We start from the raw sequence: 21,351 nt of genomic DNA, 5'->3' as shown, positions 1-21,351 counted from the left end.
CTAAAAGTAACATCTTTTTATCCAAACCTGCTGGAATGGTTGTCTTTGGCAGGCCCAGATAATGGGGATTTTAGGTAGAGGGAGAGGGGGTAAGGAAGTAAATAGAAGGCTGAGGCCAGGGCCTTGCAAAAGGAAATGTGTGAGGGAAAATCAAGATATCCCAATAAAACTCAACGTGTGAGACCCTCAAGTCTAAGGCCCAAACTCTTCCTACCACAAAATCTTCACCCCCTGTAAAAGTCCTTCACATGTCACAACTAAGCCCTGCTTCTCCTGGGCAAGCCTTTCTAGGACAATTTTATGGAGCATCCCAGACCACTCTCACTGTGATTCATGTACAGATGACAGCAAACATTAAATCAGCTACTCAGTCCATGGCAGCCAGACAGCATGTGCACCCAGAGGAGCTGCTTTCCCTTGTGATTCTACAAATTAAAAATGAGGTGAGAGTGTAACAGCTTTCCTGGCATGTCTGTGGCAACCAGCAGCCAACCTCCATCTCACCTGAGAAACACCTGCAGCACTGTGCTGCTGTATGGCCATGCCCTGCTCCACTCCTGAGAGCCACAGTGATGGCAGAAGAAAGCAGTGCTTCGAGCCAGGCTGGGAGTTAGAGGATCTGAGCTGCATTTTTTGGCTCTGATTTGCCTTACAGTCAAAGCACTTCAAATCTCTTCTCAGTGGAGGGGAGGTAAATAAAACTTTGTTTTATTTAAATAGGTTAAATGCAGTCAAGGGCAAGGCGTGGTCCTACTGCATCTGAACAGTGCCTTGTATGAAGCAGCCCTTGAAGCTACTCGCTGCATGGAGCATACCACAAAGCAAAGCAAATAGTGGTAAAAAATTTCTCACTATTGCATGTTTGAATTCTAAAGCAAGTTTCAGTTCCACCATTCCAGAATGCTTTTGTTTTACAGAGAAAAGCAGCTGAGCTTCCCTCCCTCAGTCGCTCATAATGAACCTCAGCTCTAGCTCAGTCACTCAGAAATGGCCTGAAAGAGATTTCTGAGCGAAAATGGAATCTCTATGCCAGTTCTTAAAATTTATGATGAGCTCCGTTTCTTCAAATTCATGACAGCTGTACTACATGAACAGCAAATTTCAGTGGCTAAAGCATCATCAGAAATTTCCAGGTTCACCTACTGTACACCAGCGGCCCATCACTGTAGGTCACTGTACCACCACGAGGTTAACTAACTCATTCTGACCACAGCGGCTTTTGAAAAGAATATAGAGCCCCAAAGCAGGAAATACATCCCCTTGACTGCATCCCAAAGGGCAACTCACAAGTCCTTTCTGGCCCCCAGCTCTTAATCATCAGACAGAAATACTTCCTTTTCATTGTCACAAAACACCACGTTGACTGTAAGGGGAAAACATCCTCTCTCTGCTCCTCATGTAAAGCAGTCTGGCTCCAAAACTCGCCTGTCATACTGCATGCACCTGACCACATAGAAGAGACAAGCTTATGTATTGATTCCAGAGTTGAGAGGCAGTGAATTCCTCAAACCTTTTGGACACACTTGGGAAGGTGAATGTCTGCACTAGGTTAGGGCAAGTGGCTTCCAAAAAGGAAGAGTCAAAAGAAAGATTTCTCAGCCTTTTAAACAGATGTTGGTTACTGCTTTAAGTGGCACCCTCTTTGAAGGAAAGCACACTTTGCTGGGACCTGCCTGAAGGAGCAGATCAAACATCGGCTTGATTACTTAAGGCTGACAAATCTCCCTGTGGGTGAGCAGAACAGCATCCCAAGCCTCCTGCACTGGCTGCTGCCAAGGTCATAAATACAGCTGGGGATTTGAAGGTTACTTGTAAGTCCAATTGCCCTAGAGAAAGCCCCGAGGAAATTCTCTCTCAAGAACTCTAAAACCAGTGCAGCGTCTGTGCCGTCCTCCGGGTGGAAGGCTCGCAGGTTTCTCTGAATGCTCTTCCAGCGCAAAGCCACTGCTGCTCCAAGTCTGCACCCCTTGTTGGCCATTCCACAGCCAGGCACGAAGCCCCCTCCCGTGCCCTGCCCGTGCCGCCCCGCTCCCCTCGGCAGGCCGTTTGCCCCCTGCTCGTCCCAGCCCCTCATCCCGGCTCTCCCCTCGCCCCCCGGAGGCGGGCACACCGAATCCTGCGCCCTCTGCGGGCCGCGGCGGGGCTCCTCTGGCACCCTTCGGGCGGCTTTCAGTGCACAAGGGGATAACTGACCAGCGGGGCTCGGCACGGCCCAGGGCAGGGGCTGGGGCAGTACCAGCTGCCCCCGGCGCTCCGCTGGGAGCCAGGCTCGGCTCAGCCCTGCCCGGCTGGGCTGAGCCCCGGCGAGCCGTGACTCATTGGGAAAGTGAAAGTGAAGCGGGGCCACGTGTTTTCGGAGAAGGCCGGGGAGGGGCGGGCGGGCAGAAAAGCGCCGCCGCGTTAAATAGAAAGCAGAGGCGATGAGAGGGCCCAGAGCGCTGGAGGTGCCGCCCGGGGCAGCCGCGGCTCGCAGCGGAGCCAGGCAGGGGGGGCCCCGCACGGAGGATGCTCCGGAGGCCGCCCGGGCCAGCACCGCGCCCCCGCCGCCGGGCGCGCAGCCCCTGCGTACGGTTCGCGCTCCGGCCGAAGGTAAGGGGGGCTGCCGTGGGGGTGCGGGCACCCTTCCATCTCTGGATCGGAGGTTGTGCTCGCTGTGGAGTCTCGGGGGGGTGTACGAGACGAATCAGCCGCCGTACCCCTCCCAGGGCCCCGCGGACCGGGGCAGGACCGGGGCAGGCTCCCCTCCGGGACCCCGCAGCTTACCCCGCCACCGGGCGGCTCTGTGCGGGCAGCCCCGCGGCCTTCGGGCTCGGCCGTTCTTTGTCGGCAGCGTGCGCCGAAACTTAATTTTTGTGTTAACTTGAAATGCCGAGCGATAATCCTGGCCCAGAAACTGGAAAAACTGACATCAGTTTTCTTGTCCTTGTGCAAGGAAAGCCCGGCGCTGCTTTCAGCTTGTTATTTGCCAGCAGAAGGATTTTTACAAGCCACTGTGGTGTTTCAGGAGGGTAATATGACCTAACTGAAACCAAACAGCAAGCTGTTAAATTAGCGCAGACAGGAATCCAGCGGTGTACTTTCTTTGAAATCTGCATTAGCATGTTACCCTGAACCGTAAGATGGCTGAGGGATTCATTTCTGAGAACCCTTCAAGGTTTCTCAACAAGCTGCAGATCTATATCTGACTGTAGGGATAAATCCTAAAATCTATGCTTGCCAGTAAGGTCAAGGCAGCCGGCAGAGATGTATCGAACCACGCTGTCAGAGGTAGATGTTTCAGGCCAAGCTCATTCCTGGTGCAGCGCTGCTAATTCCTTTGAAGTAACACGAGGGATGAATTTAGTCCCTCATGCTGAAAGATATATCAATAGGAAGCAATTTAGATTGGGCCACTTAGAGTGCATGTAATACAAAAAAGAGAGAGACAGGAGTAATGCTTTAAGGGTTCATAGAGGTTGATTTGTATAAGCTAGTGAGGTTGGAGCATTGCTATCCCAAGGGAAAGTTGGGGGAATGGGAAATAGCCTTTTATGGCTGAGCCTCAGGTTAACAGGAGAGAGGGAAGGAGTTTGAGGATTACTGTGTAAATTGGCAGTGCTGCAGGCTGCCCTTCCAAGTTATGCCTCAGTCACACAATGGCATCTATTCACTTCGCCCTCTTCCCCAGTCACCTGCAGGCTCGAGCCCAGCTGCAGGGGCTCTGTTGCCTTCACCCGCTTTCTCTTTTGCACCTAGAGCACCAAATGATGCTGCCTGAGTTCTGACAGCACTTGGCACTGGGGGAAGGGAAAGAGGGTAGTGCAGAGAAAGTGGCTGGAGAACCTCCTTGCTTTGTTATCTGAAGACTTGCGACTCTGTTGGAGTAAGAACCAGGTAACCTCTCTGTGAGAGGTTCCTTCCGTTTGGGTCACTCCAGGTCCTGAGATGCTTCTGCAGGCTCATGGCAGGGAAATTGCATTATCCTCTGTAGCTGTTTGATCCTTGCTAAATATTTTTGGAGCTTTGGACTCTGCAGTAGTAATAGACTGCTAATCTTGTCCAAAAGCAAGCAGTTGTTTGCCCAGTGTAAATTGTCAAATGAATATTTTATTATTTGATAATGGGTGGGAGTCATGTGAATGGAAAACTTGGTCATTCAGAGATTGCAGCCACTTTTCCCTGGGGATCTCACTTTGTGTCTCTTTGGCATTTCAGAATAACTGCTGGAAAGCTGCCCTGCCGTAGCCACTGACGCTATGGAAGACCGCATCAGCTGGTCTAGGCTGTAGGATGGTAGCGCACAGCAAGGTGTCAGCAGATAATGCAGTTGCAGCAGACCCAAGATGTCTACTTGACCCTCCAGCACGGGATCGTTCACAGGCTCGAGGCTACCACGGCCCAGGCCAGCCTGGCACTCTGCAGGCACAGAGCAACACGCACTTCCGAACCTTTCGCTCGCAAGCGGATTTTAGTAGCATCACTCGAGCAAGCAGCTTGCTGGATGCCTGTGGCTTTTACTGGGGACCTCTGACTGTTAGTGCTGCCCACGAGAAGCTGAAGTCTGAGCCCGAGGGCACCTTCCTCATCAGGGACAGCACGCAGAAGAATTGTTTCTTTGCCATCAGTGTTAAGACTGCAACTGGGCCCACCAGCATCCGGATAAACTTTCAGACTGGGCGTTTCAGCCTGGATGGCAGCAAAGAGACTTTTGACTGTCTCTTCAAGCTGCTGGAACATTACTTAAGTTCCCCGAGGAAGGTACTGGTTACCCCCCTGCGCAAAGTCCGCGTGCAGCCCTTGCAGGAGCTCTGTCGGAAGAGCATCGTGAAGACTTTTGGAAGAGAGAACTTAAACCAAATCCCTCTCAATCCTGTTTTAAAGGACTACCTGAAATCATTCCCATTTCAGATCTAAGTAGAGCATTAACTATATAGGGACGTGTGAGAGATGCATAAAGAAATCCAGCCTTCTGGGTTTTTAAACATGTTTGACAGCAAACAAACTTACTTTTGTAGCAACTTACTGTATTTTGGGATGCAACTTGAACACTTGACTTCTTATGTTTACAAAAACTGTTTGCACAAACCTGGGGTTTTAAAACCCCGGCATAATTTTTCTGCCAAGCAGAGTATTTTATTATTTTATAATATTTTTAATGTTATTAATGTAATAAACTTTATTGTGAGAGTTTTTAAAAAAGAATAGCATTTCTGTTTTCAGTGCTAAGTACTCTGGTACCTATCCTGTTAACAACCTCTAGCTGCTATGTATGTGAGTGCAGGTGATAGGCAGGTCTCCATGGGGTCTGACACCTTGCCTTACTGAACAAGCTGTTAGAGCTGGTCCAGCAGAGGATTCCTGCCCTAAAGAGCCTCAAATGAAGATGCAAGTAGACAGCATGCTCAGGATGAATTTGCTTAAAAATCTCTCTCTTAAATATGCAACAGCAGGAGCAGTGTGTTTAAGACTACAATACTGTCTAAGTTTTGAGGAGGTGGATTAAACCCCCAGTTGAGCTAATTACACCAGTGCTGGCTTGCCTTGTATGTATTAAAAGCAACAAGTCTTTAAGCAAGAAAAGTTGCTGTCTGACATAACCAAACCACATGAATATCAGTGAGGAAAAATAAAACTGTCCTAAGCTACTATTCACATGCACTTCATAAGGCAGTGGACACTATCATTATGATGCACTGTGGGAATGATTTCTCTCTGTAACTCAACATGTGCAAAAACAGCAAAGATGCAGGCATCTTTAGACTTAAAAAATGTATTTCTTGCCTGAAATTGCTGATGTTCTACAGGGTACAGACTCTATAGTTGAAAAGAACTTTTGATTTAGCTCCTGATGACAAGGCTCAGAGAGCACAAGCCCGTAGATTTGCACCTTCAGTTTCTAGTGGTTGAACTGCATTCAGAGAAAGTTAAAAATACATCAGGCTGTTTTGTAATACCACTTATAGGAAATTGGTGAAGGCACCACTGCATTTGTTTGCTCGTAAAACGTAAAATCAGTGCCCCACAGCGCTGTAGCTGTGGGTGACTAAGATGCTTAATTTGACAAAACATGATGTGTGATTTTTAAAAAGTGGTATCACTTTTGATAAAGCAATTCTGCAATCCCCCAAACATTTATTGAAATCTGTGAAAAATAGGCTTAGAAAACCAGCTGAACCAACTCACTTCAAAGAAAGCAGTGTCTTTCACAGAAATGTCCTCTATCATCACGGATCTATAGTGCTTACAGTAACGGCAAGCAGTAAATGAAGTCATCACTAGAGTTTCTAAGATAAAAGGTCTCTCTCCATACTGTAACTCACATTCCTTTTAAAACTACAGCCACTTTTAAGAAACGGACTGTTATATAGTCTGCTGTACAAATTAATTCAAGTAAGGCACAAGTTACTTTACCAAGTCAGCTCTTCTATCAGTGATAATTTGTCAGAAAATAAATAGGTTTCATGCTCAAACATGACTAAAGATCACTCACAGTGCTTTGGCCATTGTGACAAGGAGAAAACTAATGACCATACAGGTATTAATTATAATATGACTCTTTACTGTGCTGCTTCCCTAAAACCACTCTTTGGTGTGTCCTGCTAAGCAGTCTCCTGCTCCCTTGTCAGCCACCCCTGGCTGAGCCCACCAGGCAGCATTTCTGTTATTTCTGTTTAAAGCTGGAATTAGTTGCCAAACACTACTTTCCCACAACAGTGCATAAATTGGGGAACCCACAAACACCACGAGATGCAGCAGCTACAAGAACGGAGCAAAGTGACTGTCTGAATGCAAACAGTCTTAAGAAGTTAAGCTGGAAAAAAACTCTAGGGTGAAGTCTGCCAAACTGGTTTGCAGTCAGCAGAGATTATTATCCTGCTCCCTGTCCTCCTTTCCCAGCCCCATTTGTATGGTATTTTAACCCCTCAGGTCCCAAGTGAATGACTCCTACCTTTTTATATAAATGAGTGCCCAGGTAACAGCGGTAGAACAAGTCCAAGGTGACTTGAAAGGTTCTCCAGCATCCCTGAGGAAAACAAAACTAGAAGTAGATTTATGGTAAGAGGCTTCCCAATGAGGGACATGGAATGAAAAGAATAAAGACTGAGCACATTTTGGTTTCTTCGTGACAGAAGTAAACCTACTTTCTTTCAGAGTACGCTTAGGAGAAGTGATCCGTATCTTCCCAAGTGAAATGCCTAAATCCCTTCCTTGTGTCTTTAATGTGAAATGCAAACCTGAGGTAGCTCAGAAAAAGAAAGTAAAAAAAATAAAGATGTCCTTAGAGAAGAAGAAGGCCAGAAGTGGCTATAAGGTCTCTTAATAAAAAAGGAGATAAAGCTGGCCTGTGTTTTTAAACTACCTATCTTTCCACCTCCCTTGCTCTTCCCCTTTCTTTCCTTTGCTGCTCTCTCTCCAGCACACAACACAGCTGCCAGGCCGATCTCTGGCAGGTATCTGTAGGCTGCTCCAAAACACAAAATCATAGAATCATAGAATATCCTGAGTTGGAAGGGACCCTTAAGGATCATCAAGTCCAACTCTTGACACCGCACAGGTCTACCCAAAAGTTCAGACCATGTGACTAAGTGCACAGTCCAATCTCTTCTTAAATTCAGACAGGCTCGGTGCAGTGACCACTTCCCTGGGGAGCCTGTTCCAGTGTGCAACCACCCTCTCTGTGAAGAACCCCCTCCTGATGTCAAGCCTAAATTTCCCCTGCCTCAGCTTAACCCCGTTCCCGCGGGTCCTGTCACTGGTGTTAATGGAGAAAAGGTCTCCTGCCTCTCGACACCCCCTTACGAGGAAGTTGTAGACTGTGATGAGGTCTCCCCTCAGCCTCCTCTTCTCCAGGCTGAACAGGCCCAGTGACCTCAGCCGTTCTTCGTACGTCTTCCCCTCCAGGCCTTTCACCATCTTCGTAGCCCTCCTCTGGACACTCTCCAACAGTTTCATGTCCTTTTTATACTGTGGTGCCCAGAACTGCACACAGTACTCGAGGTGAGGCTGCACCAGCGCAGAGTAGAGCGGGACAATCACCTCCCTTGACCTACTAGCGATGCCGTGCTTGATGCACCCCAGGACACGGTTGGCCCTCCTGGCTGCCAGGGCACACTGCTGGCTCATATTCAACTTGCTGTCTACCACGACCCCCAGATCCCTCTCTTCTAGGCTGCTCTCCAGCGTCTCATCGCCCAGTCTGTACGTGCAGCCAGGGTTTCCCCGTCCCAGGTGCAGGACCCGGCACTTGCTCTTATTGAACTTCATGCGGTTGGTGATCGCCCAGCTCTCCAACCTATCCAGATCCCTCTGCAAGGCCTTTCCACCCTCATTCGAGTCCACAACTCCTCCAAGTTTGGTGTCATCAGCAAACTTGCTCAAAATACCTTCTATTCCTACATCCAGATCGTTTATAAAAATATTGAAAAGTACCGGCCCTAAAAGGGAGCCTTGAGGGACCCCACTGGTGACCGCCTGCCAGCCTGACGCAGCCCCATTTACCATAACCCTTTGGGCCCTGCCCGTTAGCCAATTGCTCACCCATCATATGATGTTTTTATTTAGCTGTATGGTGGACATTTTGTCCAGTAGGATCCTATGGGAAACCGTGTCAAAAGCCTTGCTGAAGTCCAAAAAAATCACATCAGCTGGTTTCCCTTGGTCCACCATACGGGTGATCTTATCATAAAAGGAAATCAGGCTAGTTAGGCAGGACCTACCCTTCACAAACCCATGCTGGCTGGGACCAATGACTGCTTTGTCCCCCAGGTGCGCCTCAATAAGTTCGAGAACCATCTTCTCCATGATTTTACCAGGCACTGATGTGAGACTGACAGGCCTGTAATTGCTAGGGTCTTCTTTCTGACCCTTCTTGAAAATCGGCACAACATTTGCCAGCTTCCAGTCTACCGGGACCTCTCCAAATTCCCAGGATCGTTGAAAAATGATCCTTGGGCAGTTTGTGCATTCACAACATCACTCTGACCCACCGTCTAAGGAAGAGCTCTCTAAAGCACCTGCAGGCACTGATTTAGGGACTCTGTCACACCTACAGGCACAGCAGGCATCTCCTGAAGATTTCTGTAGCAATGCCAGCTGCCAAATCTCTCATTCTCTGTTTAAATAAAGTACCAGCATTGTCAAAGTAACTGCATTTCTCCCCCAGAGCAATGGAAACACATAACAGTGCAGTGATTTCAACCCTCTCTGCTAACTAGCACACTAAGAGTGGTGCTTGTAGTCCCTCCCCTTCCTGCCCAGCTCTTTTCTCTGACCTTTTCACTCCTGGCTGTGGCTAGGAAGTGAAGTAAACATTCAATCTGGGGAAAGACTGTGGAAGAATTGGCACTGTGCTCAGGAGCAGACCTAAGCTCTGGAAAGAGACTGCCGTGCTGATAGCCAGTGGGGAAGGGACAGATTTGAAATAATTTGCAGCACAAATTAAAGCCATTTGCAGCAGGGCTGCATCACCCCCAGGGTGTCTGTCCCTCTGCATCCCACTGGGGCACCCACCCCATCCCTGCTCATGTACAGCTGTACAGGCAGCAAGGCTAGGGCTTCCTGGCTTTTTAAAGACTGAAAGACACGTTTGCTTTCAGGGTAAGTTAATTTACATACCATGCTGCAGCTGTAAAACACTTGCTAACGACTGGAGCTAATTAATACAACTGTAGGTGTCTGGTTAATTCAGCTGCAAAGGGTTATTGGATGCTTGATAGGAGCTGCTTGAATGACAAGCATAACCTCACCCGCTGCGAAGCTGTGGTCACACTAATTCTGTTATGATTGAAGTCATTTACAAGAAGTGAGGCTTCAGCTGCAGTCAGCACTGATGCTATTTTCAAGTCAAGAAAAAGGTATCCCCTAGGGCAACATGCTGACTGTATCTAGCCATCAATGCTCTTCACCCAGCCCATACTTAATCCTCCATTGAACAATGCATCCACCTCCTGCACCTTGTTCAGATCCAATGCCATCCCTTCCCGTTGTGCTCTCATTCAGCCCCTGGCTCTACTTCTGCCCCTCCATTCACGGTGCTGGCAGCTGTGTAAGCAATGCACGTATTCATTTCTTCCAGCTTTGAGACAAAGGCTTGCATAACAGCAACTTAGTTGGGACTCCATGTTGCTTTCTTTGCAAAGTGTAGGCTACCACCTGCATGTGCAGAGGGTCTCAAGCATATTTTGACTGCTAAGTGCCATTCAAGACCCTTCATTGTTGCTGACTTAGCTGATGTACTGCATGGTACTCAGATCCTGTCCCTGGATCTGACTTTCTCCTCTACAGCTGCTTCTCAGCATGGCAGACAGATTTGCTGTGCCTGGCCCCAAACTGTTGTTTGTGCCACCATGGAGAAACAGAAACGCAAGCCAGCAGGGCACATAAAGAAAACTCTATCCCTCCCAACCGTTTCTGCATGTCCTTACCCTCAAGGTCCACAAAGCAGCAAAGGCCAGAGAATTAGAAGACAGATGGGCATTAGCCACACACCAAAAGTATTTCCCCCCATGTCTGGACCTCAGCAACATGTTTTGGATGTGAATTTTGAAGACCAGAACAATGGAGATGATGCTTGTGCATAGCAAAGCAATTACCCAACAGCCTTCAGCTAGGATAAGACAGGGTATCATGAGGATAGAATAGAAGCCAGGCAGGATAAAACAAAAAATTAACTGTCCTATAAGCCATGTTTGCTCAGCTACCTTCACTCTACTTCTCTTGATAAGATTATCAAGGCAAAGTAGGATCATCTTTCTGCTATTTTAATCTCAGTTATAGGTATTTTTTGCTATTATTTTTATTTTTTGTAACTCCCAGCCATGTAGAAGTTTAATAAATCTACTCATCACCCTTAATGAGTTCCATCTCCTGTGAATCACTACTGCCTGGCCTGCTCCTGCTCATGATCACAAAAGTTCACCTTCACTAACGGAGTTCTGTTTTGTTTGTTTGCTCTCTGTTGCTAACTGTAACAAAGCAAGTGCAAGGATTTGTTCATTTTTCACCAAATAAAATCCACTGGCTGCTGTGTGGTATTTGTAGGCATGCTTGATCCCTCCAGTCATGGTGATAAAGTCCTGACTGCATGGTAAAATCACTAATATACCACTATAATGTCTTTAACCAGAGGCTTCTTAGGCACTCATCTATTGCCAAACACTTTCATAGAAGTATTCACTACATTTCCTTCTTTCCAACATAACTCATTCTGTTTTTATTCTATTTTTGTTACAAGAAAGGGACATGGGTTTAATCCTAACCAAGTCCTTATTTGCACGTGGCTGAATTCCACAACTGGTAGTTATCCATATTGAATACAGTGAGCCAAATGTGCTCAGGTTTGCAGGGAGACACTCCACAGACAGATTCAGAATATGCCAGAACACCCAAGAGGATGCTCTGACCCAGACACCTCCACGCTTACAGCATTATATGTGCTCAGGACATACAGACCGTGCTGTTAGCCCAATGCAACTTGTGGACCAGCCCTAGCAATGATAAGTGTGCCATTAGTTCCTAATGGCCCTTACTTACATTTTACAGTACCTCTACATGCTAGAAAGATTTGAAGGCTAAGAGAAACCAGTACATTCATCTAGTTTGACTACTGATGTGAATAAGAGAATGAAAAGGCTTCTGAGTTTTCACCAGGAATTCCTCACACTGTGTAAGTTAGGCTTGCAAAACACATAGTTATCCCTGTGTAAGTGAATGCTGTCAAAGCCAGGTATGTGCAATTAAACTTCCCCAGAGTTTTTAGGCAAACATCCAATCTCAGCTGAAGGATGTCAAGCACTGAAGAACTTACTCCATGTACTCTTCCACCAGCTAACACACCTTGCAATGCAAACTTGTCTTTTCTGACCATCAACATGCTCAGCCAGGCGCCCATGCACAGTCCTCTTTCCAGTATAAAAGCAGCATGACATGGCTGCAGGTGCATTGCAACATAAATTCTAAAGCTGTGTTTCTGAAATGGTGGCAAGATTGTGATAAAAAAAAAAAAAATTAATCCGAGCAAGATGCTATGAACTGGTCATCACAGCATTGCGAGGAAAGAAAATGTGGAGGTAGAAGAGTTGTGGGAAGTATAACTTTTTTAAGAAGCAGAGAAGCCTCAATTTAATGCAAAACTGAAGACCAGATCCCAGCACTGAAATACAAGGAGAGGCTTGAGTCTGTCATCAAAGGAAAATAACATAAAGATGATAATGGTGGTAGATGTGTTTGAAATATTGGAGAACAAATATGCAGCTGACAAGTTTTTACTAAAAACAAGGGGAGTCTTTGTAACTATGAGCAAATTTCATGTATTCTGCTCTGGCCAGAGCAAAGGTTGTTGAAAGTAAAACTCAGCTTGGACAGTGGCAGCAGAGGAAAAAAAACCCTAAAGCTGATGGGACATTTTTCTTCCTTACCTGACAGTATAGGAGCAGGCACAAGACTGGGTAAGGTGAGCTAATAATCACCCACTGCTTACTGAGCTTGGTAACAAGTAAAGAAAGAGGAAAGCCTGGATCACCAGTCTTAACAGAGCATATGGAGAAAGGAAGGAACTTGAAGTCTTTATGAAGAACTTACAGTCTTTATGTTCCTCGCTCTTTCAGGCAGTGGAAATGAAGCTGTAACTACTGTACTGAAATAAGATGTGCAGGCCACACAGATAAAAGGCCCGGAGAGGTGCACCCAGTTGGATAAACAGCTTAGGCCTTTATTCAGATGGTGTCAGAGCTCTTGGCATTTCTTCACTCCCTTTTATTTCCTTTTTATAATGCAACTGAACATCCGGGTTCTGTTAAAAAAGCAAACAATCCTTTGGCCTTTCTTATTCCACTGCTAACTGGTGTTCTGACACTCTCCTGAGGACTTTGGGTAGAAGAAAAGAGATCAATGGTTTCAGTAGTCAGGACACATGATGTGTACACAGGTGAGCATGTTAATGATGAGAAAGGGAAAGAACAAACTAAGTAGCAACCAAAAAATAACAAAATATGAGAAATAATTTGCAAATTTTGAGAGGAGATGGTAGTAAAGGGTGACTGTACTATGATGAATGCTGGGACATTTAGTGGTGGTGGCAGCAGAAGCAGAGAACAGGGAATAGGGACATAGCTTGAGATGGGAGGTGGAATCAGGTCCTGAAGTCCACACCTTCTTTGTAGCTGTAAAGCAATATTTTAATTTGCTCACGATGCTCCTAGGATAAGTCAGGGTAGAATAAAAGGTTTCCAGTGTGCTGGAGGATGAAAATGTTTTCAATGGAAATGAAGCCTCTGAATTCAGTTACATTCACCTTAGGCTGAAGATCTGGGATAATTTAATCAATCCCCTCCTTCTTTCACAGGATTTAAGTAAAAAAATAAGGTCTGTAGGTCTAATAGGTACCATGCAGGCAGCATGAGCACAGGAGAAGCCACCTCCAGCTGCAGGAGAGTGGAAGAAGCCCCAGCGTGGTATTGCTCCCACAGGTCCTGAGCCCAAGAACACTCTGTAAGACACAGTGTGAGTGGGCAGAGAGACCCACTGCAGACCCATTATTTCTCCTGGTAAATCTGTTCTAGTCACAACTTATGTGTGTGTTCTGGGAAAAAGTAAAATAACCATACCAAAGGGGCTGAACAAAGGATCAGAATATGCATGCATCTGGAGTGAAAACATGGTTCCTGTGTGAAATCAGTTTCCATGGAAGATCAATGTTACTATAGATAATATTTTTAAATAACAGTAAGTGTTATCTTAAAATGAAAGCTAACAGCTATGTTTGCATCATGAAGATTTCTTATCTGATAGAGCTCCAGCTAATTCACAGGTTGAGGGTGAGGTGAAATCCTATCTATGCTCTTCAGTTTTGATACCGAAAGTGGGTATGCAAGATCACGGGCAATTTCCTGCCCCCATTCCTTCTAGCTCTGCAGAGTATTTGCAAATCTCCATTTGCCCTTCAAACTGAAACCAATACCTACGTTACATTTTTGCCCTAACCAAACTTTCCCCTAATCAACTTCCCTCCAGCAGAAACCAATTATTACTGGAATTTGAGTCAGATTGAACTTTCAGGCTGAGATTTTACGTATCCTCTCAGGGATTCAAATGACTTCTGGTTCCCCAACAGAGCACTGAAAACAGAAATGAACGTAAAGTACTCTCCCAGTAAGTTGCAGCAGACAGTGGACTAAGGCTTAATGACTTTGTAACACTCAGTGGAATTGTCCTGTTTGGTTATTTCTTGACCTGCCCATGTGCCATCACTGTTCAGGCAACCTAGAGAGACACAGAGCTGGAGACAGCATATCTCTTGGTACAGAGGTGGAATAGATAAGGTCTCTAACATCACTGGTATGAATTTGGGAGATAATTATGCTACAGAAGGAGTAAGACTACTAGCTACTTCCATTGTTCTCCTCAGACAAAAAACAGTAACCCCCCTTGCTAGACCCCTAGCACATATTTAAGTAAATAGCTCTTTCAGAAAAAGTTTTTGCCAAATACTTCAGAGATTATTTTTGGTTTTCTGTCCCCCTTATACTTCCACTTACCCTCATCAGGTAGGCTGTTGATTACATCTACTTTAGACCTCTGACAGGTGCAAATCAAAAGCTTTCAAAGGCCGATGCCTAATTGCTAATGGGGCAATTAGATCTCTAAATTAGATGACACTGTGTGGATGGTTCCCCTGGTTTGTCCCTGTTCACAAGGAGGCCAGCTATCTGAAATAAAACAAAGCAAGCCATGAAAGTTTTACAAACACGAGATAGCTATTACCTTCTGCTTAAAACAAATTCACCTGTTCAGTACCTCAAAGCCTTTTTCAGGCAGGAGAGAGGAATTTCCCTTTTCAAGTACAAGGACCTCCTCTATCTAATCTTGCACAGTTACTCAGTAATTGTGATTAATGAAATATCTATCACTGTCCTGTAAATAAATGTACTGTATGCAAGTTGCTGTCTTACGCAAATGTGGGTCTATTTGACGTGGAAAACCAGGAAGAAAGGAGAAGCAGGAAAAATTCTGGTTCTGCAGGAAGAGAATACACTTGTCAGGCCAACTTTACAAAGTCAGCAGCCAAGGGATGATTTTCCCAGACAAGAAAGTGTAATAGCCAGAGAGCAGGTGTGGTGCTCCAGAGCACTGGCTGCACTTGTTTGGTCCACAGCTCTGCAGCATATCATGTAGCTATCACCTTTGCAGGCTTGGAATGTACTATATTTGTATAATTATACGCAAAATAGATGGTGCCTTTCTCAAAGGTAATAATTTCAGTTCCAGTATTCTCAGCCCAGCACTCTTGGTAAAGTAATGTGATTTCCATTTTCCTACAAGAGTTTCTGGCTGCTGTAAGTTTTCTCATCTCATCACTGCTGCTGCACAGAAAAAGCCAGTGACTGGCTGAGCAGTGCTAACAGAGCGTATGACCAAGCAGCTGTCCAGCTAGCATTTACAAACAATATTGTTCTTGTAATTGGTCAGCTTTTTTTTTTTTTTTTTTTTTTTTTAGTTCAGTATGGTCTATCTAGAGCTGCCCTGCTGAAACCACAACTCCCTAAAGCACACCTTTCTGACAGTAGGATAGGAGTCTCTCAATATTTCAGCCCTCAGTCCATAAACCTCCCTATGCCCTCATTCCCTTACCTGTGCTGTAATACACACATATATTTAGGAAGAGTCTTGGGGTATAGAAGTACAAAGGTCTAGGTACCAAGAAGTATTTGCTGATTATTTTCCCAGATGTCTAATTATTGTTCGACATCTACTTTTAAAACCAGTGTGCCTAATGAGGAAGAAATTTTTCATGTGAACTCTGTGAGTTGTACAGTATATCTTTTTATTATACTCTGGAACTAATAAAAACCAGGTAATCTTTCTTCCTGATGTGTGTAATTTATGCACTGCATGCAAAACTACATAAGCTCCTTTCCAAGGTTAATATAGCAACAATTTCAATCACAGGTTGAAATTGTTAGTCCCATGCTATTGAAATAGGACTTCCTATTGGACTTCCATGCCATTTCTAAATCTACTATAAAAGGCACAAATGAGGACAACATGTAATGCTATGTCTATGTTGAGTATAGAGTGAGGACTCCACAGTCCAGGGCTTTGAATGGCTTGCTCAGCCATCCATATTATTTTCTCCTTGCTTTTCTACAGATTTCATTTCCTTTATAATTTCAGTATAGTTTTTAAGAACACTGTCATTTTAAAAAATGCAGAAGGTCTCCCCTCTGTCCAAAATACATCTGGAGACTGGAAGCCCAGGTGGGTTTTAGCAGTGGTATTTCTACTGGCGATGAATAATCTCTCTTGACTCCTTAAAGTTTACAGCACTGCAGCTTATCCTCCCAACCGGAGCTTCTGTTCTGAGTGAAAGGAAAAGCTGAATGCTGCATCCTGGCCTGTTGCAGCTACATAGTATACAAACCGTTATCTGTTAACATTGTGTACAAACACACTGAGGATAATCAAGCGTAAACGCAAAACATGACCCATAGGCATATGCCAAGGTGGTGTAAATGGGCTTTGAGTCAGTTTATAAGCACATGCGTATATCTTGAACACTGAATTGAAATGCCAGGTTCAAGGAACAGACAGAGGTCTTCAGGGTTTCTTAAAGAGAGTAATTCAATCTCTGCCGAAGTCAACAGAAACTGAGCTGAGCTGAAAACTAACCTTGAGATAAAATATTCTCTTTCTAAAGGAAAAAATTGTGTGAAATGTGGGGGACTGGAAAGCATCCTGGAAGGCTGAGAAAGTTTGGAAGGAGGTGATGTGTTTGAGAGATCCAGAGAAAACATGACCTGGATTTTGAAAGAGGGATCAACAGCTGTGAGGACATACAGCTGGCAAGGGAACTATTATTAAAAAGGAGCACCAAGTGCAGAATAACTATATAGCTAATATAGAGCTGTTTATTCCAAGATTAAGATGTTACACATATCAGTACACTCCAAAAGCTGCTCACTGTCCACTGAAGAAAGGTGAAGGGCCTGAGCCCTTATTGAGGACTTGGAGAAGTCCAAAAATTAATTGCCATACAATTTATACTTCTGGTGGTCCAAATTTTTCAAGCTTGAATTTAGTGCAGGTCAGTTTTAACAGCCTTTAGTGCCTGAGCAGAAATATGCAATCTCTTTTATTCAAGTTTAATCCACAGTAAGTGCACTATTTTGCAATTAACATAAGATGCTGATTGTAGAGGAAAAAAAGGGAGTGGGCGGAGACATCTATTAAACACCTGCATAACATAGTGTCTTTTTAGATAATCAAGGGCAAAGTATTTATGAACCTCCCCTAGTCTGAGTCATAAAGTCCTTATGTAGCAGGCAGATTATGAAAGTAACATGGCCTCACCAGCTATAAAATTTACAGAAGTGGCTGAATTTTAAACACTGTGCATTGAGTTAGGTGGTCATTTATTCCTTTAGATTAAGACAGTTTTGGCCAAAGTTCACCTCAGGAAGTTCTGTAAAATAGCACCTTGCAAAGTTCTCACAAAATAAAAAGTTTTGACCTGAGGAGACCACGTGTCACCACGGTGAAACAGAACAAGGGAAAAGAAACTAAACTCAAAAATAACTGCACTCTATTCACTTTTACTTTAAACTTCTGCAGGTTTTACTTTTCCTTAGTTGCATAATGAGAAACACAGATTGTACAGTATGTCGTTGCAGCTCAACAGGCACTGGCATTCAAAAGCAAGAAAAACAAATCCATTCCTTTTAATTCAAGTCCATCCTACTTCCCATGATTTCCTGTCCTCCAGTGCAGTTCAGTTCCTAGGAAGAGTTGCACAATACAAATACACTGTTGCCTGTGCTAACAAAATAATTGACCTGTCATGAAAAAGCTGGCATAAATACTATCTTCTCTTGGTAACTCCTAAACAGCTAAATTGCACGTGGTAATGCTGTTTGCTATTAATGTCCTTTTAAAGAGACATAACGGCCACAAATCTAAGCAGCCAGCTGCCTGCTCCACACAGGGTGTTCAACAAATGGCACATTTTGCTGTAAAACAACCACACCTTCACACCGGAACCACTGCAGTTAAAGAACATATCTCACAGTCACAATCCTTTAAATTCCCCCTTCAGGTACAATTCTCCAGGAAATTAAAGGCTGAGAAGGGGAAAAGAGTATCATCAAACAATATTTGCTAATATTATTAATGAGGGTGGCAGGGGAGCAATGAGCTTTTCACTGAACTCAGTTTTTACTTTACAAATCAGTTCATGTTTTCTGCTCTGGACAGTTCAATATTAAGAGTTTTGAGGAGGATGACCTAGTCAACATTCCACATCTGGTCCAATCTTATTTTTTCTATAGGTTTAAAAGAAAGACGTATTTCCATATGACCAAGTTGGAGCTGAGACTTGCACATGCTAGCCCTGCTTTGGGAATACTGCAGTCTGTGATCTCAGCTTCATCCACTTTAGGAAATGAAGCTAATAGAAGCAAGTCTAGGAAAACGAATCCAGCCTCTGGAGAGTTAGGTGCACACAGGAGAAAGAAAAGGAAAGGAGAAGGAAAATAGAAGGAAAAGAAACTGTAAATGACTAAAATCCATCAATAATTCTGGAGCAATGACTAAACTGCAGGATTTCTCTAGCCTGGGGAGTGATCTAGGCAGGGGGTTGCAGACCTCCCCTGCTCAGACCAGCCTTTTGCACAGATCCCACCTCTCCTCCACAGAGCAAAGCCCCTTCCCCTCCACCACAAAGCCTCAGAGTGAGGCAACAAGGACTTGAACCTCTTCCTCTCCCAGCACCATGTCTGGCTGGAAGCAAGTGCTCTGACCACTAGACCACTGGGGAGGAAAAAAAAAATTCTTGGCAAATACAGCAACTTCCTCGGGACTTTGATGTTTGATTGTGGAAGGCTGTGAAAGGGTGAGGCCATCCATATACCTAAGGCAGTCAGGAGCAAAGGCATGAAAAGGAGATTTTTTTTTCAAGAAACATACACTTTTGTGATTTTTTACTGGAGTTGGGGGATTTTTGCTATTGATCATAGTGGTAGCAAAAGCAGGACTAGACTGTGCATGTATCAGGCTGATACAACAGAAGTTCTCCCACCTATGGCTAGTCAAAAGCCTTGATTTCAGTAGAAAAGCTTACTCACCATACAATGGCCCATCAAATAATGCCACCTGGCCTGCACTAATCAGATCTGACTGTAAAATGTATGAGTGGCTCTGACAGTAACAGAAACAGGATGTTGGTGGTTGGCAGGAAGTTCAGGTGTTAGAATACAAGAAAGTCAGAAGTGCTTCCTCATCGGCACTTGGGTTTACATCTATCAGAAAGTATTTGACCTAATTTAGGAGAATCATGCTGCACATCAGGTTAATTGGCACCTCATCAAAGATAAATTTGAATTTGCTTGCTCTTGCACTTCCTCAGCTTGCCAGTGCTCAAATATTTAACAGCTCCATTCTGCTTTTTTTTTTTTTTTTTCTTCCTCACAACATGAATAACAGTGAGGTTTTTTGAGGTGAGGATTTTGCTCTTTCCTTTGCTTTATTTAGAAAAATCCCAAAAGACATAGCTAACCACCATGGCCATATCTGATTCAGGATTTTCACATCTGATTATCAATTTTCTTGGAAAGATGATTTGCTTGGGAATTGTATTGTTTGTACAGGCTTTTGTTAGTTTTACTGAGGGCTTTTCCTTCCCTTCTTCTGTTCCTCTGTTTCACAGAAGGCTCCTACATAAATGCAATCCTTTGATTCTCCATTTCATATATGACTTTCCTAATACACAAGGCACTTCAGGCTTAGATATGGTCATTTGGTCAACTGCTCTGACATGTAATCACATGTAAGACCTATTGAATGTTGAGGATAAGGCCTCCTCTATGTAATTCTTGACTGTTCATCCCTCACAGAAAGATACCATATATTTATGCTGCTCAGTGCAGACTTACTTCTGCCCTGTGGCCTTATACCTAGCTATGGATGACTGTGTAATGAAATAACCAGACCTGCCCTGAGCTCTGGATGATGGATACGTACTTCTTACAGCCTCTGTTTTCCAGCAACCTCTGTTTTCCAGCAAGCACACAGCAGCCTTGGGTGAAGACCCTCCACCAATGCCAGAACTGGGCACGCCCGGAGGACACGTTGTTCCATGAAGTATGCTGCTCACTCTTGTTGATGCAGGGAGAAGAAATAAGAAAAATGCTCGTATATTATATTCCACTAGTGCTCTATAAACCTAATAGCTGGACTTTGACCAATATTTAGCTACCAGTTCTTATGGAAAGGGGTTTGGTTGCTTTGCATAAACAACCCAGGCTTTGCAGAGAGCTTTCTACAGAGGCAACAGAGAGAAATCACATCACAAAACCATTCACTCTTCTTTTCCACCCCAGTGACACTTAAAGAGTTTATTTGCACTCGCACACAATCTGTGGGATGGGAATCCCGTTTAAAACAACTCTGCAGGCTTCAGATGCCTTGTAAAAGTGCTGCACTAGTGCTTTCTCTGCCTTGCTGCAAGTGAGCAAGGCAGAGAAAGGACAGAGAGGAGGGCAGCTATCCAAGCTCTCGTGCTCCAAAAGCCGGAGAATCTAGAACTGGAAGGGCTGTGCCCTCACCTGCAATGACTGGGGATTTCCCTACCACTTCTGAGGAGAAGTCTATAAGGAAAATATCATAGCATTTACCTATCTATGTCTTGTGTGGGATTTCCAAAATGGTTGTTAACACAAGTTGTGAAATCTGCCCTGTCCTTGCAGAGGGATAGGGAGCAAGTTTGGACCTGCTTGAGCCAGATGAAAGCAGAGGACAGAGCTAGGAAGGTATTCTCCCCCTGTGCCTCTATGGGCACCTGTGGGAAGTTTTGCAACACAGGACGGGTTGGCTCTGATGCAGCTTGCTCTGGCTACTAGTAATTTTGTCTCGTTAATGGTCTAAAGGCAGCCACCCACCTACTGGCTGGCAAGCTTGAATCTACCTGTCAGAGATATAACTTCTGAGAGCAGGAGTCCTGAGAGCTTATATCACTGCCAGCAAGTGGGAGAAAGCGAATGAGAGGAGGTGGATGTGGTGTGGTCTGCACATGCAGACACAAAATAGGCTAATGAGTCTTTCCACATCTGGTGAGGTAAGGGGAATAGACTCAGGTAAGTGGGAACAAAAGCAGAGATCAGTGGAGTTATTTGAAAATAATAACAGCAAATTTGGCATTGGGAGGGTGGTGTACATTCACTTATTATGGTATTGCTATGCAGAATTTCCATGACTTCCCTTAAAACAGTGAGTTGACTCTTTGAGGTATGGCAGATGCATTACTCATGTGGAGTGAGAAAGAATCTCATTTAATCAAAAGGAGCTATAAAGCAATTGCTTTCACCATACATACATGACAGATCA

General features: G+C 44.7%; 1 protein-coding gene and 1 long non-coding RNA gene across 2 annotated transcripts; both read left to right on the top strand.

Annotated features, from left to right (window-relative positions):
* Positions 1–2,360: 2,360 nt before the first annotated feature.
* On the top strand, positions 2,361–5,298 carry SOCS1 (suppressor of cytokine signaling 1). Its single transcript, XM_084536904.1, has 2 exons — positions 2,361–2,589; positions 4,195–5,298. The coding sequence occupies exon 2, from the start codon at positions 4,270–4,272 to the stop codon at positions 4,891–4,893; it is 624 nt and encodes a 207-aa protein (XP_084393030.1). The 5' UTR covers positions 2,361–2,589; positions 4,195–4,269; the 3' UTR covers positions 4,894–5,298.
* Positions 5,299–19,435: 14,137 nt separating this feature from the next.
* On the top strand, positions 19,436–20,163 carry LOC311445150. The gene is made up of 2 exons (XR_014698241.1): positions 19,436–19,466; positions 19,999–20,163. It is a non-coding gene; the product is annotated as an uncharacterized lncRNA (long non-coding RNA).
* The last annotated feature ends 1,188 nt before the right edge of the window (positions 20,164–21,351 follow it).

Source organism: Aythya ferina, assembly GCF_964211825.1.
Source record: "Aythya ferina genome assembly, chromosome: 15".
NCBI classification, from domain to species: domain Eukaryota; kingdom Metazoa; phylum Chordata; class Aves; order Anseriformes; family Anatidae; genus Aythya; species Aythya ferina.
This window is presented reverse-complemented; position numbering and strand designations above follow the sequence as displayed.

What these genes read in the sequence shown, in the direction of transcription:
- SOCS1 (XM_084536904.1), top strand. Translation starts at nt 4,270, where the DNA reads ATGGTAGCGCACAGCAAGGTGTCAGCAGATAATGCAGTTGCAGCAGAC.